Source organism: Achroia grisella, unplaced genomic scaffold (assembly GCF_030625045.1).
Source record: "Achroia grisella isolate CSIRO2021 unplaced genomic scaffold, CSIRO_AGI_Agris_v1 utg1589, whole genome shotgun sequence".
NCBI classification, from domain to species: Eukaryota; Metazoa; Arthropoda; class Insecta; order Lepidoptera; family Pyralidae; genus Achroia; species Achroia grisella.
In genome coordinates, this window is record NW_026712660.1 from 234,396 (window position 1) to 257,390 (window position 22,995).

The 22,995-nt window shown below is 33.2% G+C and overlaps 1 protein-coding gene across 1 annotated transcript in view; it reads right to left on the reverse strand.

The window, feature by feature from the left end:
• The window catches only part of LOC131841348 (ATP-binding cassette sub-family G member 1), a 58,113-nt gene that overhangs the window by 19,515 nt on the left and 15,603 nt on the right, over positions 1-22,995 (reverse strand). Inside the window, exon 2 of the mRNA XM_059189668.1 lies at positions 293-474. Coding sequence (XP_059045651.1) covers positions 293-447 — 155 coding nt within the window. The 5' untranslated portion in view covers positions 448-474. The remainder of the gene's footprint in view (positions 1-292; positions 475-22,995) is intronic.

Below are 22,995 nucleotides of genomic sequence, written 5' to 3' on the forward strand. Positions count from 1 at the left end.
CTACGCTTTACTTCTGAAAGTCACGGATTTGATTCCACGTACGGTACAAACATTTGTATTCATGAGTATGATTGTCTGTATCGGTCTGGGTGTTTTATATGTATACTTATCTATATACAAAAAAGGGTCTAATTATTTATATTAGTTGTCTAATACCCATAACATAAGCTCTACTTAGTTTGGAACTAGATGGCGTTGTGTGAATTTTCCAGGGATATTATTATTATAATTAGTACTACTACTTGCCGCTAAGATTTTTTTATAAATAATTATGTAATAAAGAAGAACTGACCCTGTCAACTGTCCATTGTTAAGTTGTTCAGAATAAGGTGGCGACTTCATCTGGGAGAATAAGACTTTATCATTAATTTCGCCTCGTGAGCCCCGTCCCATCAGAGGCAGATGAATTTGGGTGCCCTTCGACTCCATCTTCAGACCTGGCGTCATCGCTGCGCTATCATTATGCGGTGTATCCTGGAATTGAAGAAATAGAATTTAATATTCACATAGTATATAGTAATATAGTCTTAAACTGAAATATTTCGATCATCGAAGGATTTAGCACAACGCATAACTTCGCAATGATCACGAGTTCGATTATAAACGTTTGTATTCGTGAGTAAACTTAATGACTTCGGTGGTCTAGAGGTTTAGGGCCTTACTTCGCGATGGTCGCGGGTTCGATTCCTTGCACGGTACAAATATTTATATTCATAAGTATGATTGTGTGTATCGGTCTGGATGTTTTCTGTGTATAATGTCTATGCTATATACACATATAACACGAGTTCTGTTTAGGTCGAGACTAGATGGCAGTATACAAATTGTCCTGATTATTATTTGTATGCCTTATTTTCACGGCTTTTGCTGGTTTTTTGTGCTTTGTAGCGCATACTTTACTTAGGGGCCGAAACCAAGTAAGTGCAGTGCGTGTGTGTGTCTGTGTGTATACTTATATTGAGCCTTTTAATTTATGTCACAGGTGTTTGGTCATTTTCAATTACTTCCAGGATTTTCGGACTATTATTATCATCATCCTCCACTAATACGATATCATTAGTCCGAGCGGATGCAATATTTAATCATCATGTGTAAAAAATATAAACATTCAAGACTACGCGACTAAGGGAAGTAAGACCGTGTGCTAAAACCGCTAAACCACCAAGGTCGCTGGGTCATATTGATATGCCATGACATAATTTCCTGTTAAAAACAAACTGACTATCTAATCACGTATATAACCAAATGTGTAGTAAAGTTGAAGTTAATTTTGAGAGGGTAATAATATGGCTAGTGAAAGTAGTTAAAAAACAACATAGGTAACGGTCTCATTTTGTTAAGTAATTTTCAAATTTTTATGTTTACTTTGTTAGTAAAGGACAGTTGAGAACTTGTAACACTTAAGTTTAGAACTTATAGTCGTTTTTGGTTTTTATTATATTGATCTATCTAAATATATATACATAACTCAAAGGTGACTGACATAGTGATCTATCAACGCACAGCCCAAACCACTGGACGGATCGGGCTGAAATTTGGCATGCAGGTAGATGTTATGATGTAGGCATCACCGCTAAGAAAGGATTTTGATTAATTCTACCCCCAAAGAGATAAAATAGGGGATGAAAGTTTATATGAAACTATGTCTATTTTAAACCAATTGGGCTGAGATTTTGCATGCATAAATTCCACCCTTAAGGGGATAAATTAACGCGAACGAAGCCACGGGCAAAAGCTAGTCTACTTATAAAGGCCATAACAGAATAGCAGAGACGTTGGACTCACTGCTCCCTCTGAGTTATAGACCGTTTTGTCTCGATTATTACTTCTAATTTTTATTATAAACAGCAATAGTTTTTTATATGAGAGAAATAAAGATTATGATTAGTATTATTATATTCGCTAGCGGTGCACTAGTAGAAGATAACAGAATGAGGATAAAGTCAAGTACTAGCTAGTCTATTATGATGAAATCAGAATTATTTTAAGCGAAGACCACGTGGAAGTCGATGTGATGTCAATTGGTCGGTATATTGCTAGGAATAAGATCACTAGTACCCATTACTAAAAATCCTCTCACACCCTCGCTACAGTTCTTATTGGCGCATAAATGAAGAGTAGAAAGTTGGGTATGAAGGTCTAATGGTATACTATTCAATCTGAATCAGACCTCAAAGGTGAGCAATAAAAAAAATCTGATACTGAAACGTCTGTCGATCATCATCTGCTTCTTCCTTATCCCATTTATTTGTGGTCGGGGTAATATGTTTTTCTCTTCCATTCATCTCTGTTCGCAGTCATCTCGTTATTTACTTCCTTTCTTACCATATCATCTTTCACACAGTCCATCCATCTCTTTTTCGGCCTTCCTCTGCCCTTATAACCATCCACATTCATATGTAACACCTTCCTTAAAATATTATCTACATTCCTACGCATATCAATAATCCTAACAAAAGTAGTTTAAGATCGATACGACAGAAAATTCTTATAAAAACAATGAAATTGGTGTAACAACTACACGAAAAAGCGGTTAAATTAACATTTCAGAGGCCCTATGGTAAGGATTATACCTTAGGAAATCCGTTGTAAAAATCAATAGGCCTATTTGAATAAAACACTGCCATCCTAATGAATTTTTGAACAACTCTCGAGGGTTTTGACCCGAATAATTCAGGAACTGGACGCAAGCGTTCCCTAAATTCAATTAGGGTTGACACGTATGCTTTAGTCAGCCAATTAACTCTACAGTGCACCAAGATATTTCTGAGAATATAGTTTCATGTAGTGTCAATACCAGCTAATTCTGATAATTGATTCTCGGGACTTACTGGATAAAAAATAGGGTTGAACAAAAGCAATCGGGATACTAGACAAATATTTTCAACTACCACAGTAGGCTGTCAACTGTAATAATGATTGTTCGGGATTTAATATACACACATTGAGACGTACAAAACAAAATTAGAAAAACATTTTTATTGTTTTTTTACACTAATGTACTAGCTTTCCCACATCTGCGAAACTTGAGTGTTCTACTGGACTGACTTTTAGCAAGTCCTACAGACCATGTGATATACATTGTAATAGGAGCACAGCCAGCGACCAACAGAGCCGAAACACGAATTAAAAAAAAAAACATTATTTAAAGAGTATCTTTAGTACAATAATGGTAACCGCCAGCCAGTAGGAACTGGCGGTTACAATAAGGATATTTGGGACCCCTATGTCCCACGTATCGTGTCTGTGTCTGAAATTAACGGAGCCGTTGGCAACCCTACTTGTGACCTTCACCTTAGACTTCAGTAAAAGCTACATAACAAAAAAGGTCCAGGGTATAGTGCGTGCGTGGCTTTAATATAGTTAATAATGATCAATACACATTTCGCATGAAAATATGAAAGTACTTTTTACATAGTAACTATAAATAATCGATACAATATACATACGTCATTAAGAATATTAATTACAGTATATTTAAACAGTTAGCTTTCATAGGAGTACAAAACATATTCACACATACTTATATTTCTCACTAGTGGGATATCCCGATTTGGTTCGTGTGCTCATATATTTGTGAGTTTTATCTTATATTGTATATGGTATTAACATTATATAAAGCCTGTGTGACTCTGGAAAATAGGTACCTTTCAAACAGTGAAAGAATTTCGCAAATCTATGCAGTAGTTCGAAAAACATGAAATTTTGACACAATAAATTCCTTGTGGGTCAACAATCAACAATAAATACTTTAATAAGGATAAATTAATAATAAGAACCTATATTAAATGTTATGTATTGTATTAATAGACATAGGACATTGATACTCAATATGATCAGTGACATGTAAAATTACGCCATTACTCTTACAAAAATAAATAAATAATATTGACAGGTATAACTTAAATCTGACCCATAGTTATACTTATTTTTTTAAAGCACTGTCTACAAAAAAAACTCTGTTAGCTCTATGGTTGACTACGATAAAAATTATTTGTAAAATTTTAATAAATTAATTTATTAATTAGTATTTTTTCTTCTTAAATTTAAATAGGCCACTACTATGTATAATTTATTAACAAATATATAGACTAAGTCCCCATGTAAGGGTCCAACAAATAACCCAAGGGTCTTGTGTAAACAGACCGCCGTGTAATCATATAGTAATTGCCTATTTATTTCGTTCCAATTGAATGCTCGACCAAATAAATTATCAACACGCGCTCCAGCATTAGCTCATAGAGTAATAAATACTATTATATATATATTATAAGAAAGGCAATAAACATATTTAATAATATATTTATTGCCTTTCTTACCGGTTTCAATTAAATAAACATAATACAGAGGGATAATAATTTCAAGCTCAACATCAGCTGTTACTAATATTTTATACCTTTATTTAATTTAATCTCTCATACATAATTAATCATAATTACGACATAATTATACAATTTTCTAAGCTTCTACATTCAAATCAAAACATAAAGATGTTTTGATTTGAATGTAGATCTATTTCATGGAGGTCTATTACAGACTCTTATGATATGTCAAATCTACCGGTGTGCTTTCGAGTATGGGAAGAACTGACAAGAAACCTTTCTTTTCTATGGACTTTACAATCCACAATAAGGGCTTTTTTAATTAAAGAAAGAACTAATACTTAGTAAGGACTGGAAGTATTTCTTATACCTGTATGAACATTAAAATATGTATATAAAATTTTCTGACCTAGATTTCATATGCCGTGAAACTTCAAAACTATGTATATCTTAACATTTTAGCTAAGCATAACATATAAAGCAAATATACATGAACAACACTGCAGCATTATGTTATGATATAATGCCCATGTTAGTACTTATACGTTGCCATTCCAGAGTCTTAGGAATGGCAACATATGAGTACAAGCACCATAAATTAACAGGGTACAAGGTACGCCTCTTGTTCCCGTAATTTCATTGCCTTATACCCTTCAACCGACAACGACATACAAAACAAATGTCCTTACCAGCTGAGATAGAGGAAAACTTCTTCAAAAATCTTGTTACTTGGCAGTTATTCAACTTAAAAATGTAAAGTTACCAATAAATTATTTAAAAGAGCAACATGCAAGTTCCTTGCTCGTTCTTCTTGTGAAACGATGAGACGGCATTACGAATGTGCGATAGATGTAAAATAAGTATGAATATTCAAAAGTGCTTTAGTGTAAATTCTATTCTATTCTATCTCTGTGAGTAGTCACATTATTAAATTCGTGAATATTTTAACGGTAATCTAACTATTGGATCATTGGTGCACAGGTCACTGTATTTTTAGAGACACGCGTCATTCATACCATCCATTAATATTTAATTCAGGAAAGTCGGCGAGTTCAGTAGACAGCGTGTTTTATTTTTAGTGCCAAATAAATGTGGGCTGTCTTCATGACCTTTGAATGTAATTAGATATGCCATACACCATCAACCGACACCACACATAAACTGAGTTTAGAGGAAATATATTTTCTTAAAACCACTTTATGTTATCCATTGCTGTCATTCATTTTATTTTTCTTTTAAGGAAGACTACTGAGCTACGTGTGAGGTGGTGAGCGTACCGGCACTACTGTCTGTGTTATCAATCTTATTTTAAACTGTTATAGGCGACTTCGTCCACGTTGACTTTTTTTTTAACTAAATAGACAATTTTTTTTAATTTATGTTAACTAAGTTACACCTTACAATATTGACTATCAACAGTGTGAAAGTTCCGTCAAAATTGGCCCAGCCGTTACAGAGATTAAAACACAATAATTTTTTTATTTTTTTTGTTTTATACAAATACCGTACGTATGTACAGACATACATACTTTCATATGCTTTTAATGTGTAGCTGTTAATTTCAAATTATAAATCAACACTACTATTTTATTTATTTGTATAGATTCCAAATTCCCGTTATTTCTCCAATCTAATTTGCACTATCTAAAACTAGTTTGCAGTCTAGACAAGTTGTCAAAAGCATAAATAATTTCAGTGCCTTTCACTCGACGCTTTATAAAATAGAATTAGACTTAACTGATACATCTATACTACGTGCTCCACATTTTCTATCTAGTTTAAATCTAGCCAACTGTATCGACTATTGTTTCGTAATGGAAAACATAACCTCAAAAGTGTACGTACGTATTTCAATAACAATATTCATTTGTACAAATATACAGGTATGATATAAAAATCAATATAAAAAATATATGTTATTCACATAGGACCTTTCGTTCTATTTTACATCATATTTTTTTTAGTATCCCCACTATAACCATGAACCAGAGCTAATAAGCTCAAAGTCTCTCAGAGGACAATGGAGAAGACAATACTTGGATTTTGCCTGAGTGGTCGTATCAGAAATGAGGAGATCAGCATAAGAACGAGAGTGGCCGATGTAGCCTGAAGAATTGCGAAACTGAAGTGGCAATAGGCAATGCACATAGCTCGTAGGACAGATGGCTGTTGGGGCAGTAAAGTCCTCGAATGGCGACCGCAGACCGGAAGACGCAGCATGGGAAGGCCTCAGATAAGGTGAACCAACGATCTGGTCAAGATCGTTAGAAAGCGTTGGGTGCAAGCAGTGCAGGAGCGATCGTCGTGGCGATTTTTGGGAGAGACCTTTGTTCACCAGTGGGCATCATCTGGACTGAAATAATGAGGATGATGATAATCCCCACCATTATAATTTCTTCAGAAATATGGTTGTATATATTTTTTTTCTTATATATACTATCAATCTACTGTCCGTTCAATCACAATTCAAATGATCAAAGGCTGATATTTTCCTCAGTTCGCCTGAATGAGCAGTAATCATTCTCCATTTCCTACAACACCTTATTGCTATACGTATAAAGTTCATAATACATAAACATATGAGGCAGAGGGCATTAAGTGTAATTCATACCAACACATTGTGACGTGCAAATGATACCAATGCAATATAACCAACCGTCTACAGTAGTGTTTTCTTTATTGATTGTCCCCTACATGACTCATCACAGGAAATATATACCTCGATAGTGGAGTGGTATAACACTGTCTCACCTTCCGGTGGTCATAGGTTTGATTTCCAAATATAACTGTTTTTATAACACAGGGCATAACGAGCATGCGGCTCACCTAATGGTAAGTGATTACCGCCGCCCATGAGCACCCGCAATACCAGAGAATTTGGAATTATGTTGTCGCATTTTAAAAAGGAATAAGCTTGAAGGTTTCAATATCGTATCGGTTCGGAAATACCATTGCTGGCAGTTGATTCCACAATGTGGTTGTGCGTGGCAAAAAAAATCTAGAAAACCGCACTGTGGAAGAACGCCATTCATCCAGACGATCAGGATGGTATTTTAAATTAACATATACTGACGTTGTCATTCTAGAATGTAACTGCTTATTGTTATGTATGTAATTACAATCGCACACAAGCTGATGGCCCACCTGACTGTAAGAGACTCCTATAAACATGAACAGCACCACAGACATGCGTTGCCATTTTAGTGGCCTTTAATTATAGTCTCAATTTGTAATGCTCTACATTTTCTATCTAATTTAGAATGTTTGAAAGACATATTGAATGCCAATTGTATCAACTATTGTTTCGTAATGGAAAGCATAACTTCAGTAGTGTATGCAGCGTACATATTTCAATAGCAATTTTCAGTTTTACAAATACATTCTATAGAAATTAAAATAAAAAATACAGTCTAATTAGTTATCTTTTAAGTTAAATTTATATAATTGAACTATAAATATATATTTTTTATGTAAGAACAAAACCTATTTAGCGAATGCTATATTGTTATAAAGACTATATATATCTAATAACAACAATATATTTATACACCACTAGCTACTCGCCCGGATTCGTCCGGGTGTACATGTATTATACATATAAACCTTCCTCTTGAATCACTCTATTGAAAAAACCGCTTCAAAATCCGTTGCGTAGTTTTGAAGATTTAAGCATACATAGGGACGGACAGACATCGACAGCGACTTTGTTTTATACTATGTAATGATTTAAATCGAGCTAGTTAATATCTTGGATGAGACTATTCATTAACATGTATCATCCCCCTTCTGCTATGGATCAGATCTGGCCGCATATGGAATACTGTTCTCATCTCTGGGCGGGAGCACCACAATACCAGCTACTTCCATTTGACCGCATTCAGAACCGAGCAGCCAGAATCATTGGTAATCAACGTCTATGTGACAGACTCGAACCATTGGCTTTGCGGCGAGATATTGCATCTCTGTGCATTTTCTACCGCATTTATATCACGGGGAGTGTTCTGAGGAATTGTTCGGATTAATACCAGCTGCTGAGTTTCACCACCGTACCACCCGCCAGAAACTGAAATACCATCCTGATCATCTGGATGAATGGCGGTCTTACACAGTGCGGTTTTCTAGAAACTTTTTGCCACGCACAACCACATTGTGGAATCACCTTCCAGCAATGCTATTTCCGAACCAATACGATATTGAAACCTTCAAGAAAAGAGCTTATTCCTTTTTAAAAGGCCGACAACATACTTGCAATTCCCCCGGTGTTGCGGGTGGTCATGGGCGGCGGTAATCACTTACCATCAGGTGAGCCGCATGCTCGTTAGTCCCAAGTGTTATAAAAAGAAATGGAATATATTATATATAAAAGGTGACCAGAGTGTTTTGTATATGATTTTATTATGTGAATATATGACAAGATTATTACTATTTTGCATGATCGTTCGGAAAACAAAAACGTAGGTCTTTAATGATGATCGATTCAGCCCATAAAGTAGCAAGTCGGTATAAACAAAGTAATTTGCACGTAATATATACGCCTCTATATATAGTATGTATGTACATATAACTACCGGATTGGTCATTGACCTTTCTCTACTGTCTGTCTCATAGGAATAAGCTGGTTGTTTATTTCTCGCAATTTCATTCCACAATTTTATTGGCACGTATGAAATAACTGTATCTATACATGTAATAAAACTGGAATTGATCGCTATTTTAAAATTATATGTAATACTAGCTGTACCCGCGACTTCGTCAGCGTGGAATTATACTTTATTATTCTAAAATAAAATAATGTTCCTAAAATAAAAGAAGCCTAAGTTATTACATTATCTACCTGCCAAAAAAAGTCACATCAAAATCGGCCCAGCCATTTCAGAGATTAGCCGGAACAGACATACTGACAGATAGACCGACAGACAATAATTATACAAAATGTTTATTTGATGTATGTACCGTATTTATATTCATATGCAAGTAGGAAAAACGGTTATTTCAATATTACAAACAGATACTCCAATTTTATTTATATGTATAGACTAGCTGACCTGTGTAACTTCGTCTGCATCACGCTTACTTGATACTTATCATATTTCGCCCAATTCATAATATTATTTTTATATTATACCCTATGACATATAATAGTAGTTATTGCGTGAAATAGTAACAAACTATTATATATATACATATAATAGTTTGTTACTATTTCACGCAAAAACTACTGGACGGATTTTGATAAAACTTTACAGTAATATAGCTTATACATCAGAATAACACATAATTCAAATTAAAATTCAAAAATCATTTATTTATGTAAGACATTTTACCCGCTTATGAAGGTCAAATTTATTATATTATAATTTTTTTCCTACCGTCCAGTCCAGTATATAGATCCAATTAAATAGAACTAGACAAGAAACTCAATTGATACTTATTGTTATTTTTTTTAAAGCCAGTTTATTTATAATGCAAATCCATAATTGTTAGTAGGTATTTTAATCTATATATATATATATGCGTTAGTGCGAGTTTTCTCAGAAACGTCTTAAACAATTTAGGTGAGATTTTCACTATTGTATAGTGGTAAGCCTGGCTTAAAATTTTCTTTTATTTCAATTGGTTTATAAACAAAAATTAATTAGTATAGTTATACTGGTATAAAGTCGCGGACTCAGCTAATTCATAATGGAAATGATATTTCTGTCTAGGTTTTAGTTGCATTATTCAAGAGTTCAAACTAAAATAACTCTTTCAACCATTTTTGCCAATGCCAATTTTGGAACAACGCCGGCAGCCACTTTAACTGAGACAGATATAGATCTCGTTGACGGCCTCGTTGGTGTAGCGGTTTAGTACACACCCTTACTTATAATGGTCGCGGGGTCGATTCCTCCCAGAAAATAAACATTTGTATTTATGACTATAACTGTGTGTATTGGTCTGTGTATTTACCAAAAAATGTGTTTCAACATTTTTATCAGCTGTCTAGTACCCATAACACAAATGTACTCTACTTGGGACTAGATGGCGCTGTGTAAATTATCCTGAGTTATTATTATTGATATGACGTATTATTGAACGTATATGACTTTATACAAAGTCTTCCCCTAATAAATTAAATGTGGTAAAATTAAAATAATATTCATTGTAAATATACATACCTTAATCTTTATGTGGGCCAAATACCACGAGAAAAGAGATATGTCTCACTATCGTAAGTAAATACTCTATAAATAATTTCAATAGTAATTTCGATTTCCTTATAAACAGTAGAATTAATACCACTTATTTTAGGTATTAAAGGATCTAGGAGATTATGACATGATAACGAACTAAATTAATCCCAAGGACAAAGGTTAGGTCCCCCGCCATGTTGGATTTATGTTAGGCATTTAAGTGGATCTAAAAAATTAATAATAAAAAAATTACCGAGGACTGGAAATGCATTAGATTTTTTCTTACTTGAACTATCTGTTATCTGCCACTTCGTCCGCGTGGAATTTGACGTTTTTATTGAAATAAATAAATTTCTAGAAGTCTAAATTACTCTTTATAACATTAGCTGTCTACGAATAAAAGTCCCGTCAAAACCAGTGCAGCCGTTATAGGGATTAGCAGGAACAAACATACAGACAATAATTTTTAAATATTTTTTTTGATGCAAGTATTATTAAGCAAGCTTAAACGTGCATACAGACAGGCAAAAAAAATATTGATGCAAGTATCATATATACTGTCATATGTATTTTGAAATTATAAAGAGACACTTCAATTTTGTTTATTTATATAGATATATAGAACGGTGCGTTTGCTTGCTCTATCGTTATATGCTGGCGGGATACCAGTGGAAGAGAAATAATTTACATAAGTCAGGTCAGCCAGCCAGCCGAATTCACCAATAATTAACCACAATGATTCCCAAAGAAGACAATGGAGATCGACCTGATATGATCGTTCATACCAACCGATTTCCATCATCTTTCCTTATGCGAGGAGGAGATGCTAAGGAGTGGAACTCTCTCTTAGCGTCTATATTTCCTACCTCTTACAACATTGGGTTTCAAGTCAAGAGTGAATAGGCATCATTACTTAATATCAGTTGAGATTTGTCACGATGCGCTAACTGACCTGACCTCATGCTCATCTTATCATCCTCCACTGGTGTCCCGCCAGCGTAAACCATTAGTGCAGGCGGGTGCATGATTTCATTATCATCCAAAAGAACATCAGTTGAGAATGCGGTCAAACGAGATCAAATTTAGTAATAAAAAAGTATTACCAGGAATGGGAGATTCATTGAAAAGTATAATAATACCAGCTGTTTATGCACTAACATAGATGCTAGGTATCTACTTATTTATCTGGATTATCCATTTACTGATAAACGCGAGTAATTAATTTTTAATGCGATCGTAAATTATGTATTACAAAGATAAATTGTTAATGAAGCTACAAGGTAATATCATATACCTAGATACAGTACAAGCAACCCACCCCGGATTCACACGAGTTCGGAAAATATAACCTGACAACAAAACATCGAACTGTTTTCAGCGACCATAGAAATAGAAAAATATTTTCAATTTAACTATAGTACCAGTATTACTCACATTGTTATTAAACTATTTTTTTTATTGGGGGTTTGGGCTATTGTCAGGTGCTTGGACCTGTAGCACTGCGACCTACATAGATCTATTGTGCTCGCCCTTTATCAGAGCACGCTACCTAGACCCGTCAGGGCCAAGAATTGAAGCATATTCTTAGGAGCGATGGTTTTATCTCCTCAGGATAGAGTGTATACTTTCAAAAGGAGATACCCAGTATTTATTAATCTAATTAAAATAGCAAAAAAAATGGTATGTGATAACCGTCACCTGTCTTACTAATTATAAACACGAAAGTCTTTGAGTATGGATGTATAGACGAAGGCATGTTTGTTACTCTTTCACGCAAAAACTACTAAAAGGATTTTTATTAAACTTTACAGTTTATATAATATTATATCAGAATAACTATATGTTATTCTGATATAAATTTCATGCCGATGAAACTGCAGACACACCTAGTATAATATATAAACAGGATCACTGATGTCACGAAATAAATTGCCATTCCTGATGACTAAGTTGTTATCCCTCCGCATCCTCCAATTATTGTAATCTAAATATTATGACACAAAGGTGACTGACGTAGTGATCTATCAACGTACAGCCCAAACCACTAGAGAGATCGGGCTGCATTTGCAAATTTGGCATGCAGGTAGATGTTATGACGTAGGCATCCGCTAAGAAAGGATTTTGATTAATTCTACCCCCAAAGGGATAAAATAGGATGAAAGTTTGTATGAAACTTTGTCAATTTTAAACCGATCGGGCTGAGACTTTGCATGCATAAAGCTACTATGACGTAGGCATCCCATAGGAAAAGTTTTTTGATAAATTCCACCCCTAAGGGGATAAATTAACGCGAGCGAAGCCGCGGGCAAAAGCTAGTAATGCATATAGTGTTTGCAAAAACACCGCTCGTTCGCAAGAACGCGTTACAAGGATGTCAACTATTCGTTGCAAACACGCAAATCACTAGAGTGATAAGGTCCTAAGACGCGTAAATTCAAGGGGATTTATTTATATAATAATATGAAAAGATGATGTAAGTGTGAATTCCATTATCATTGTTGAAAGTACAAATATTATCTGACACCTATAATTAGTTATAATATATGCTATATACAGTTGTTATTCAATTTGTACGTTATCTACATTATAGTATTTCATTACGGAAGAGTTTTGTATGCTTCACCCAGGGGTACGAACGACCTTACAAGTTCAACGCTTTCATTCCTGTATTCTGTAATACGTCACTTGGTGCAGAGATCTTTATAATTTCGAGACATTTTTAGGCTTGTAAGCCAATTTCTAGGTGCAGAAACTTGTACTATAGGCCTGGTTCGCAAATTAAAAGTAGCATACCGGGCGAAGGAGAGACCTATGCTCGAAGTTTCTCTGAGGGACATGATCCGAAACGAGAAAATTAGATTGAGGATCAAAGTGGACGAGATAGCTCTCAAAGTATGTCACCTGATGTGGTAGTTGGGCGGGCCCTATATCAACCGAGTCAGAAGGTAGATGGGACAGAAATGGAGTGTCGGTTGCCCTCATGCAAGATGGTGCAACGACATCAAGAAGGTGGCCGGGAGTGGATGACTGCGGAAGGCAGAAGATCGCACATGGTGCAAGACATTGTGAAGATGATGATGATGTGTCTTCATCATTCAACACACCAGAAAAAATTTGTCGTTTTCCATAAATCTATTTGTGTATGTACTTTCTTTTTCTAATTTTCCTGTTTGTGCAGTAATTGAACTCGTGGCCAACGGAAATGTGGTAAATTGCTTGATGACCGTAATTAACCCATTTCTTGCTTAATAGCTTATCTATATTGGATACTTACTTTAAATTTAAAAAAATACCTGTTGAATTTTTTACCAGTTACAAATCAAGTGAACGAACTCGCGGATAAAAACTAGCGGTGTAACAAAAGTTCAACAACACAATCAACTTGGAACCTTAATTTAATGTATTAACGTTGTTATTCGACGTAGAATAGAATCTCACAAAGGTCAACGCAAAACTTTATCCTTGAAAGTAACAGAGCATTTGTTCTGTTATTTTTACTTTTCGAGCAATAAATACAATTAAAATTCAACATTTGAGTTTCCTTAGCGTAGCAAATTATTTTGTATTCGAGAAATTCTAACAATCATGAGATACTGAAAACAGATTGTTAGTAGACGAGATTTTATTTATGAATAACTAGCTACTCGCCCCGGCATCGCACGGGTGTACATGTATTATATATATAAAAATATCTATTAAAAAACCGCTTAAGTCCGTTGCGTAGTTTTAAAGATTTAAGCATACATAGGGACGCACAGACAGCGACAGCGACTTTAGGAGGATAACATCTGGTCAGTTTGGTCGTGGCAAATTGACCTCGAAAACAAATATGGTTTCCTTCATGGTAGCAATGTCACCTACCAGTACCAGTAAGGTTGTAGTCCCCATTAATAAAAATCTCTTCCTCCTAGTAGAGTAGCAGAGTGCGAGTAACTCTGGGAGGATTGGTTTGGACGATTGTGAAAAAATATGTAATCGAGGACAATCACATATTTTTTCACAACTTTGTGACTGGTCCAACGGTATCTTGTACAATTTAATAGATTATCGACCCCCTTAAACAAGTAATATAATAAATTCACGACCTCTTATCAACACAAAGTCAGGTCGACCTTCAAGGTATTTCTCATGAAAGGCATTGATTTATTCCACGTGAATTCGTTGGGCTAACTGACCTTACTGAGTTCTCGCCATAGTATACCATAAGAGAGAGGTGAGAGCACCATTTCAATAGTAAAAAAACAACACAAAAAGTATATAAAGCAGAATAAATAAAGCAGAAATCTTTGAAATCAAGAAACAAGTTATTAACGTTGCTGAAACACGAGGTTTAATTAAGGTACGAGGTCTTTGGCACTGGATTTCTCCGCCTATCCCGAATTCTAAGCATATATAAAACAATAATAACAATATTTATTCAAACAAACTTAACATAAACACATTTGTCTACCACATTCATAATGGAATCTCAAATTGGAAGAATGAGCAAAAATATTACTTAGATACTTAATGTTCGAGGTGTTTAACCTCTGCTCATCTCCTGTTTTAGCGTGAATATTCAAATAAACCTTATATTTTCATAATCTATCGCCACATTTGTAATGCAGACGCGGTTGAGAAGAATGGGTAAGTAAGAACATCTATTCACAAGTATGACTGCCGAGCCATTCATCAATGCTCAGCGCATATATTTTAAGGAGTTTGGACAATTTATTTGAAGGAGAAATAGTTGGAGAGAGATTAAGGGGAAGACCAAAACACAGTTATATTAAGCAGATTCTGCACAAAATTCGAGTCGTATCATACCAATATTTAAAGAGAATTACGGAATATCGTGGAAAGTAACTAGAGCTCATATTATAAAGTAAAGAGACCAACTCACTCGTATCTTATGGCTTCGGTGATCTAGAAATATAGAATGCCTGACTTCCAATAGTTGCAGATTCGATTCCTTTGACAAGGCAAAATATTGTAGTCTTAAGTATGATTGTCTATATTGGTCTAGTTATTTTCCATGTATGTTTATAAAAAAAAGTTGATACTGCTATCAGTTGTCCAGTACCCTTAACACAAGCTGTGCCTAGTTTAGGACGCGATTACTGGATGGACTTAGATCTCTAGTGTATCGTCATCTAAAAAATAAAGTTATAGATTTACAACAGTAACTGTCAAATTATTGATACATAATTGCAACTCTTTCAATTAATTTCATATAAAAAACAATAGCAACATATGATCGAGTCACAGATTACTACAAATATGGATTCTTCTCGAGATATTTGACAAGTATGAAAAATGAAAGGTAAAATTCAAATATATGAAAGGTAAAAATATAATTCAATCAACACTGTATTCACACAATGGTAATCGTACATACATACACACACGCACATACACATACATACACACTCACATATACTACTTTGTTGTCTAGTCCGATTTTTTCTAATTCTATTCAAAAGTTGTAAACTGTCTGATTACCCATGAGCCGAGTGCGGGGGCCGATGTTTTCCTAGCACAGATTCCGTTCCATTCTCTTATATTGTTATATTTACGGGATGTTCATTGTTAAAACAATTTTGTGAATACTTATAATTGAATGGAATAAATAAAATTTATTATTATTATTATTAATAAATATAATTATTATTAATAAAATAAATTTATTATTATTAATTGTGAAGAATGCAACTTACTGGCCAATCATCAAGTCTCCCCTTTATAACCTTCTGTCCTTCCGTCTCGAATGGCAACTGACGTCATATATTAATTTATTCCATCATAAGGCATTATGTATATTTTTAGATAATGTCATTAAGTTATAATCTATGTTGCCGCATACCTTTCTGTTGTGTAACGTTACAGTATACTATCTCTGAAGTATGGTAAAGCACTCAGGTAATCAGAATAAGGTAATAACAATATCCCTGAACAATTCACAATATAATGTGTAGTTTTATATTAATGAATACATTTTATTGGCATATTCAGAGGCATTATTAACTACGTTATAGTGAATGCAACACGCCCCATATTTCGCTTAATATTTTATTTTATATTAATAGGTCTTTTATGGGAATACATATAAGATTTTACAGTCAGTCAAACAGGGATTATCTGTAAATAAGTTAAAAAAAATATTATTTTAGGACGATATCGCCACCTAGTTCCAAGCTAAGTAGAGCTTGTGTTTTGGGTACTAGACAACTGATATAAATACTACAGTAATTTTTTTGTAAATAATTAATAATGTACATAGGAAACCCAGGCCAATACAAACAATACATGCACTAATGTAATCTACATTAGTGCATGTATGACAATTATAATATTATTTACGTGCACTTTACTTTCCTAACTCATTTCTACTTATATGTTATATGCCACCATTTTTTTTGTAAATACAACGAGTATTCCAAGTATTGTCTGGAAGAGTATTAGCAATAAGACCGCCTTTTTCTTTCTTTCTTTTTTTATTTATAACTAGCTGCTCATCCCGGCTTCGCCTGATACAAGTATTATATATAAAAATCCTCTTGAATCACTCTAATTAAAAAAATCGCTTCAAAATCTGTTGCGTAGTTTTAAAGATTTAAGCATACATAAAGTCGGAGAGACAGCAACAGCGACTTTGTTTTATACTATGTAATGATGTTTAAATTTTAATAATGTTCTTTATATGTTGCTGCAAAAATCATACTAATAAATACATATTCAGTCAGCAAACGTTTAGAATTTACCGAAATCACAGAGTCATGTAGTGTAAATTTATTAATTTTGAATAGTACTAATATAGAAGCGATAGCATATATATATCGATAAGAAATAAACAGTATTATCCGGTAATACCACAAAAAGCTTATAATATTAATGGATAACATACCAGATAGTACGCATTGTTTATCAATAAGCAGTTTGAACGTTGTAATTGATAATCAATTTAATTACACTATCTAACATGGCAATAGTTTACGAAGTAAATATAACATTTACATATTGTGAATTAATATGAGCTTAACATTGAAATGATGTATAACGTTACTGTATGACGTTTCATTATGGAATTTAAGCCTTTGCTACAATGCTCATAGTGATTAGCACAGTTTAGTTTAGTTTTAAAACAGTTCATCATTTTATATATATTATATAAAATGATGAACTGTTTTAGAATTTTTAGTACAATTATTTTTACTAAAAATTACAATGCTCATGGTGGAGTGATTAGCATAGTTTTTGTACTAATCTAAAAATTAAAACAGTTCATCATTTTATATGAACTGTTTTAGAATTTTTATAAGCATTGTAGCAAAAAAATATATATTTTTTTGCATCAATAATACATACGTAAAAATATTATTTAGACACAATGTAAGCAAGAGGTGAGGTGGAGTGTGATAGTGTGAGGTAGATTTATCCCTAGAAATCCTCTCCCAGTCAAACCAATACATAGGTGTTATTAAGTGGGTAATAATTGGTGTAAAAAAATGACGAAAATAATTGATGTAAAACGGAAAAATGTTAGGACACTTGATACGGCAGGATGATTTCATGAAAATTATTATTGAGGGAGAAATAGAAGGAAAGAGGGGGAGTGGAAGACTAAGGCATAGCTACATTAAATAAATTAAGGAGAAGATAGGAGTCGTGTCGTATCAAGAATTAAAGAGCATGATGGAAGATCACGGAAAGTGGCAAGAGCTCCACCGACAAGATCGTGGCTCTTAAATTAGGTATGAATGAATGGTGTTTATATTACATAATATCATTGTTGTACTACTTGCATTTCAATTATCTTCATATTTTTCCTCACAAAAACTAGTACCTCTCAATCATCAGGTATATTAGATATCCTTCAGTACATACATTCATTAATAATTACAATATGAATATATTCTGTTGTACGACAGTAATTAACATCAAAAAGTTGTGTTGTTTTATCATAATGAATGTATTTTATTTGCATAGTCAGAGGTATTGTTAACTACGTCATAGTGAACGTAATACACTCCACATTTCCCTTAATATTAAATACTGTTAATAATGTTTGCCGAGATGAGTATCTTGTGAGTTTTAATAGTAACAACGTAGAAAATAGTAGCAATAGCAAGAAGACGTGTAGTAGAATATGTCTGCCTATAAAAGATACAAATGTTTGTACCATGCGATGAATCGAACCCGTGACCATCGAAAATAAAGCGGTGTGCGCTAGTACATTGACAGTAGTATTAATATACAGACACATACATATATATTTACTAAACAAATATATATTATTATTTTATTGAATAAACCACTGCACGTGGTTCCTCTTAATATTATTCCGACCGCTGCATCATTAGTGTTCACCTTTATATTATAAGGAAGGCCTTTCATCTTTCCAGATGAAACACCATCTAAGTCTAAACGGGTCGCCCTTTAGACTTTCGCACGTGTCAGTGCGAATTCTGAAGGGTTAAGGCTTATTTGCATGAATACACAGCTAAAGGCAATATTAGTTCGATATTTCCTAAAATTTCAGGAAATAGGTCGTGAATATGATAACAATGGCATTTCATTGACCCCTGTTACACAAATGAGCTGTATCATTCATCATTGGTTTGCCTCCATCCCATTATTTACGGTCAACAAAGTAGACATACTTTACTTTTCATTGTCATATTCTCACAGATCCATATCGGCTGTCATATCTGAATTTACTCTCCTTTTATGTATATATATTATTATCTTTCACACAATCCATCTATCTTTTTTTGGTTGATCGAATTATTTTTTATATAAGTACTGTACGAGTATCGACATAGTATGTCATATTCTTCCACAGATCGCTATCGGCTGTTATATCTGAACTTACTCTCCTTTTATACATATCTTTCACACAATCCATCTATCTTTTTTTGGTTAATCGAATTATTTTTTATATAAGTACCTACTGTACGAGTATCGACACAGTATGTCATATTCTTCCACAGATCGCTATGGGCTGTTATATCTGAACTTACTCTACTAAAAAAAGATAGATGGATTGTGTGAAAGATATGTATAAATCTTTCACACAATCCATCTATCTTTTTTTGGTTGACTGAATTATTTTTTATGCAAGTTTATAGCTTCATATGCGTTTAGTGAAAAGGCTGTTAATTTGAAATTACTGACTTCAATTTTACTTACATGAGGGATTATGAACACCAATAGAATATGACGAAGCAGTTATAACAGTATATTTATAATGTAACTGTATCTGTGGCGTTTATACATAGATATACCATATAAATCCTTGTAGAGCTGATTTATCCCATGACTAACATCCATTATACTATTATCTTATCTAAACTAACATAATACTTCTAATAGTAGGCACATATTCACACGTATGCAAAACTCAGAACGTTTGCACTCTGGTATCTAAATATTTTTATGGCACGCTGTAAATTATCGTAGTAAGCCATCGAGATTACAAATCGAGTTCCGATCAAATCCCAAGCTGTCATGAGGAATCTATTTTATAAATAACAACGATGTTAATTATGCATACGGTACGCCTTGTGGTGAGTGAACTTTGAACTGTTTTTTTTTTCTATTGTATTCTTAATTAAATTTTATAAATGCGAAAGTTTGTAAGTATGGGTGTTTGTTACACTTTCACGCAAAAACTACTGAACGGATTTTGATGAAACTTTACAGTAATATAGCATCTGCATCAGAATAACACATAGGCTATATTTTTTATTGAAATTTAACGCGGATGAAACCGTGAGCATATGTAGTATTTTATTTAGATTTTTTTTTGTTTCTATTGCAGGCACTGAGTAGACTTTCAAATAGATATTCAAGTGAGTGTTTTTTTCTTTTACATAGTCAATTTTGATAATGCACCACATGAATCTCTGTTTACATTGTGGTTGACTGGGTAATTTTAGGTCTTAGGTCCGCCATATGTAACTTTATTTGTGTATTTGTGCATTGAAGTTTAAATAATTTTTCTTTCTTTCAGAGTGACATAAGGGTATATGTTATGTTAATATACACGAAACTGAAAAATTAAAACATATAAAAACCTGAACGAAACCCTGGGGCATCGTTAGTATCTAATATGATAACTTAAATATTTCTTAATCTAATCCTAAACCTTACTAATATTATAAATACTAAAGTGATTTTGTTACGCTTTCACGTCTTAACGGCTCTACAAATAATCATGAGGTGTATACGTAGCATTTAGCGTAAAAGATAGGCTAGTTTTACTGCGATCAATCATTCAATCGAACGAAGTGTCATGTCGGTTGGAAACTAGTTACAAATACCACCGCAGAACTGTAATATTCGCTTTGCTTCCAATGGTCGGAGGTTCGATTCCTCACTTGTAAACATTTGTGTTCATGAATAGTATTGTTTATATCGCTCTGGATGGTTTTTTATTAGTTATAGTATGTATATATTTACAAAAAAAATAATTGAGTATTTATATCAGTTGTCAGTACCCATAATACAAGCTGTAAGTAACTTGGTACTAGATTGCGCTGTGTAAATTCTCATGGGCTATTATTATTAATATTAAATATCACCAATTATATAATACGTATGTATAAAATACGTCAGAAATAAACAGCATTAATTGAAGTCTTATATATACGACCAATATACAATTTTTTTGTAATATCAAAAGTTTATAGTGAATAATCCAAAATTTGTTTTCTTTTTTTTTAGTTAAAGCACATTGTTATTATGCGCACTATATGTCAATGCATTGTTAAACAGTTAAATATATCTTTTGGAACCTTAGTAGTTATGTAAATACATAACCTAAATGAAAAGCACTTTCACGAAACTAGGTAACTCTGTATTTATGCAAATGTATGATAATTATAAATTTTACAAGCCTTTATTTTACTTACTTCGTTCATAATAATTTGTCATTCCATATAACTCATTTTACAAGCACGCAAGCACTTGTTGGCAACCGTTTGAGAAGATATTTTGCATACATGCGTACTTAAGTCAAAGCATATTGCAATAATATTATGACGAATTGCTGAATCTTAACTATGTAACGATGTAATAGAGAGAAAATGTTAATAACAATTATATACATATGTATTAATTACTATATTTTATTTTCTTACTCTCTTTCTTGCTATACGAAGGTACTTTTAAGAAAAAAATGCTTTTTAGACTTTTTAAGAACATGATTATTGCTTTACCTTTATTGAGGAATGGGTCAAAATATTGTTATAGAGAATGTCACTAACAATTATTTATTAAATAATTATTTTTTTTTGTTACTCTCTTTCTTGCTATTTGAAAATACTTTTAAAAAAAATGCTTTTATGATCTTTTAAGAACATGATTATTACTTTACCTTTATTTAGGAACGGGGCAAAATATCATATTGTTATATTGATTCCTATCAGCTATCTTAAACTGAGTACTCTCATCCATAGAACACTCATGTATAAAATACGTCAACTTTCACAAAGTCCATTCATTTTTTCTTCTGTCGCTCTAGATGCTGCTCTACACACAGAGCAATGTGCATAAAATCTCTTTTCATCAAGTAAAGAAAAGGCTATACAATTACTTCAGTTTTTACAAAATATTCTGCACTCTTAAAATGGGTACTCACCAATTGGATGACGGTACTAAGACTTATTTTTAAATGCAAAATAAATTACCTGAAACAAAATTTAACAATAATTAATAAATACCGAAGTAATAAATACTTTTAGTAACACATTTTAAACAATACGACTTTTTGATATTTCCGTCTTTTTATTCACTTTTCATGATTAAATATTAAACGAAACATAGGTTATTCTTGAACCCAAAAAAAACAGATGAAGCCGCGGGAATTACTGTTGTTGTTGAGGTACTTTCCTGATTTTTTTTTTATTTATTTCAATATTTAATAACTTTAATAACTTAAAACTAAGAGAAGTTAAGAATGATACTTTAATGAGTATCATTTTTATGATAACTTTTATGATAAAAATGATACTCATTACTCTTTTGTGTGTGTGTGTGTGTGCGTGTGTGTGAGTGTGTATGTGTGTGCGTGTGTCTGTATATACGCACAGTATATAAGTCTATCAAGTAAATAATTCATAACAGATACTACGTCACGTTTTCAGCTTATAAAGGTTGCATGGCAATGTTTCACGGTATACCCTGAATTACAGACGTTAATAACCAATTAGTGCGATTTTGATTCGCGTGGAACAACAAAAATGTTTCATGATAACGAATTTAATGATGTTGCTATCATTTATCAATATAAAGCGGTTGTTAATGATATTTGTGATGAAATAATGATTATTAGGAAGATATATCGAACATTTTTGCCTGCGTAAATCCGGATAAATAATTAGCTTCTACAGAATGATCGTCAAGCATCATGTTTGACGGATATAATGCGGTATGGCCTCGTTGGTCTAGCGGTTTATCACGCCGCGCCGCCGCTTTCCTTCTGATGTTCGGGAGTTCGATTCCTCTCACGGTTACAAATA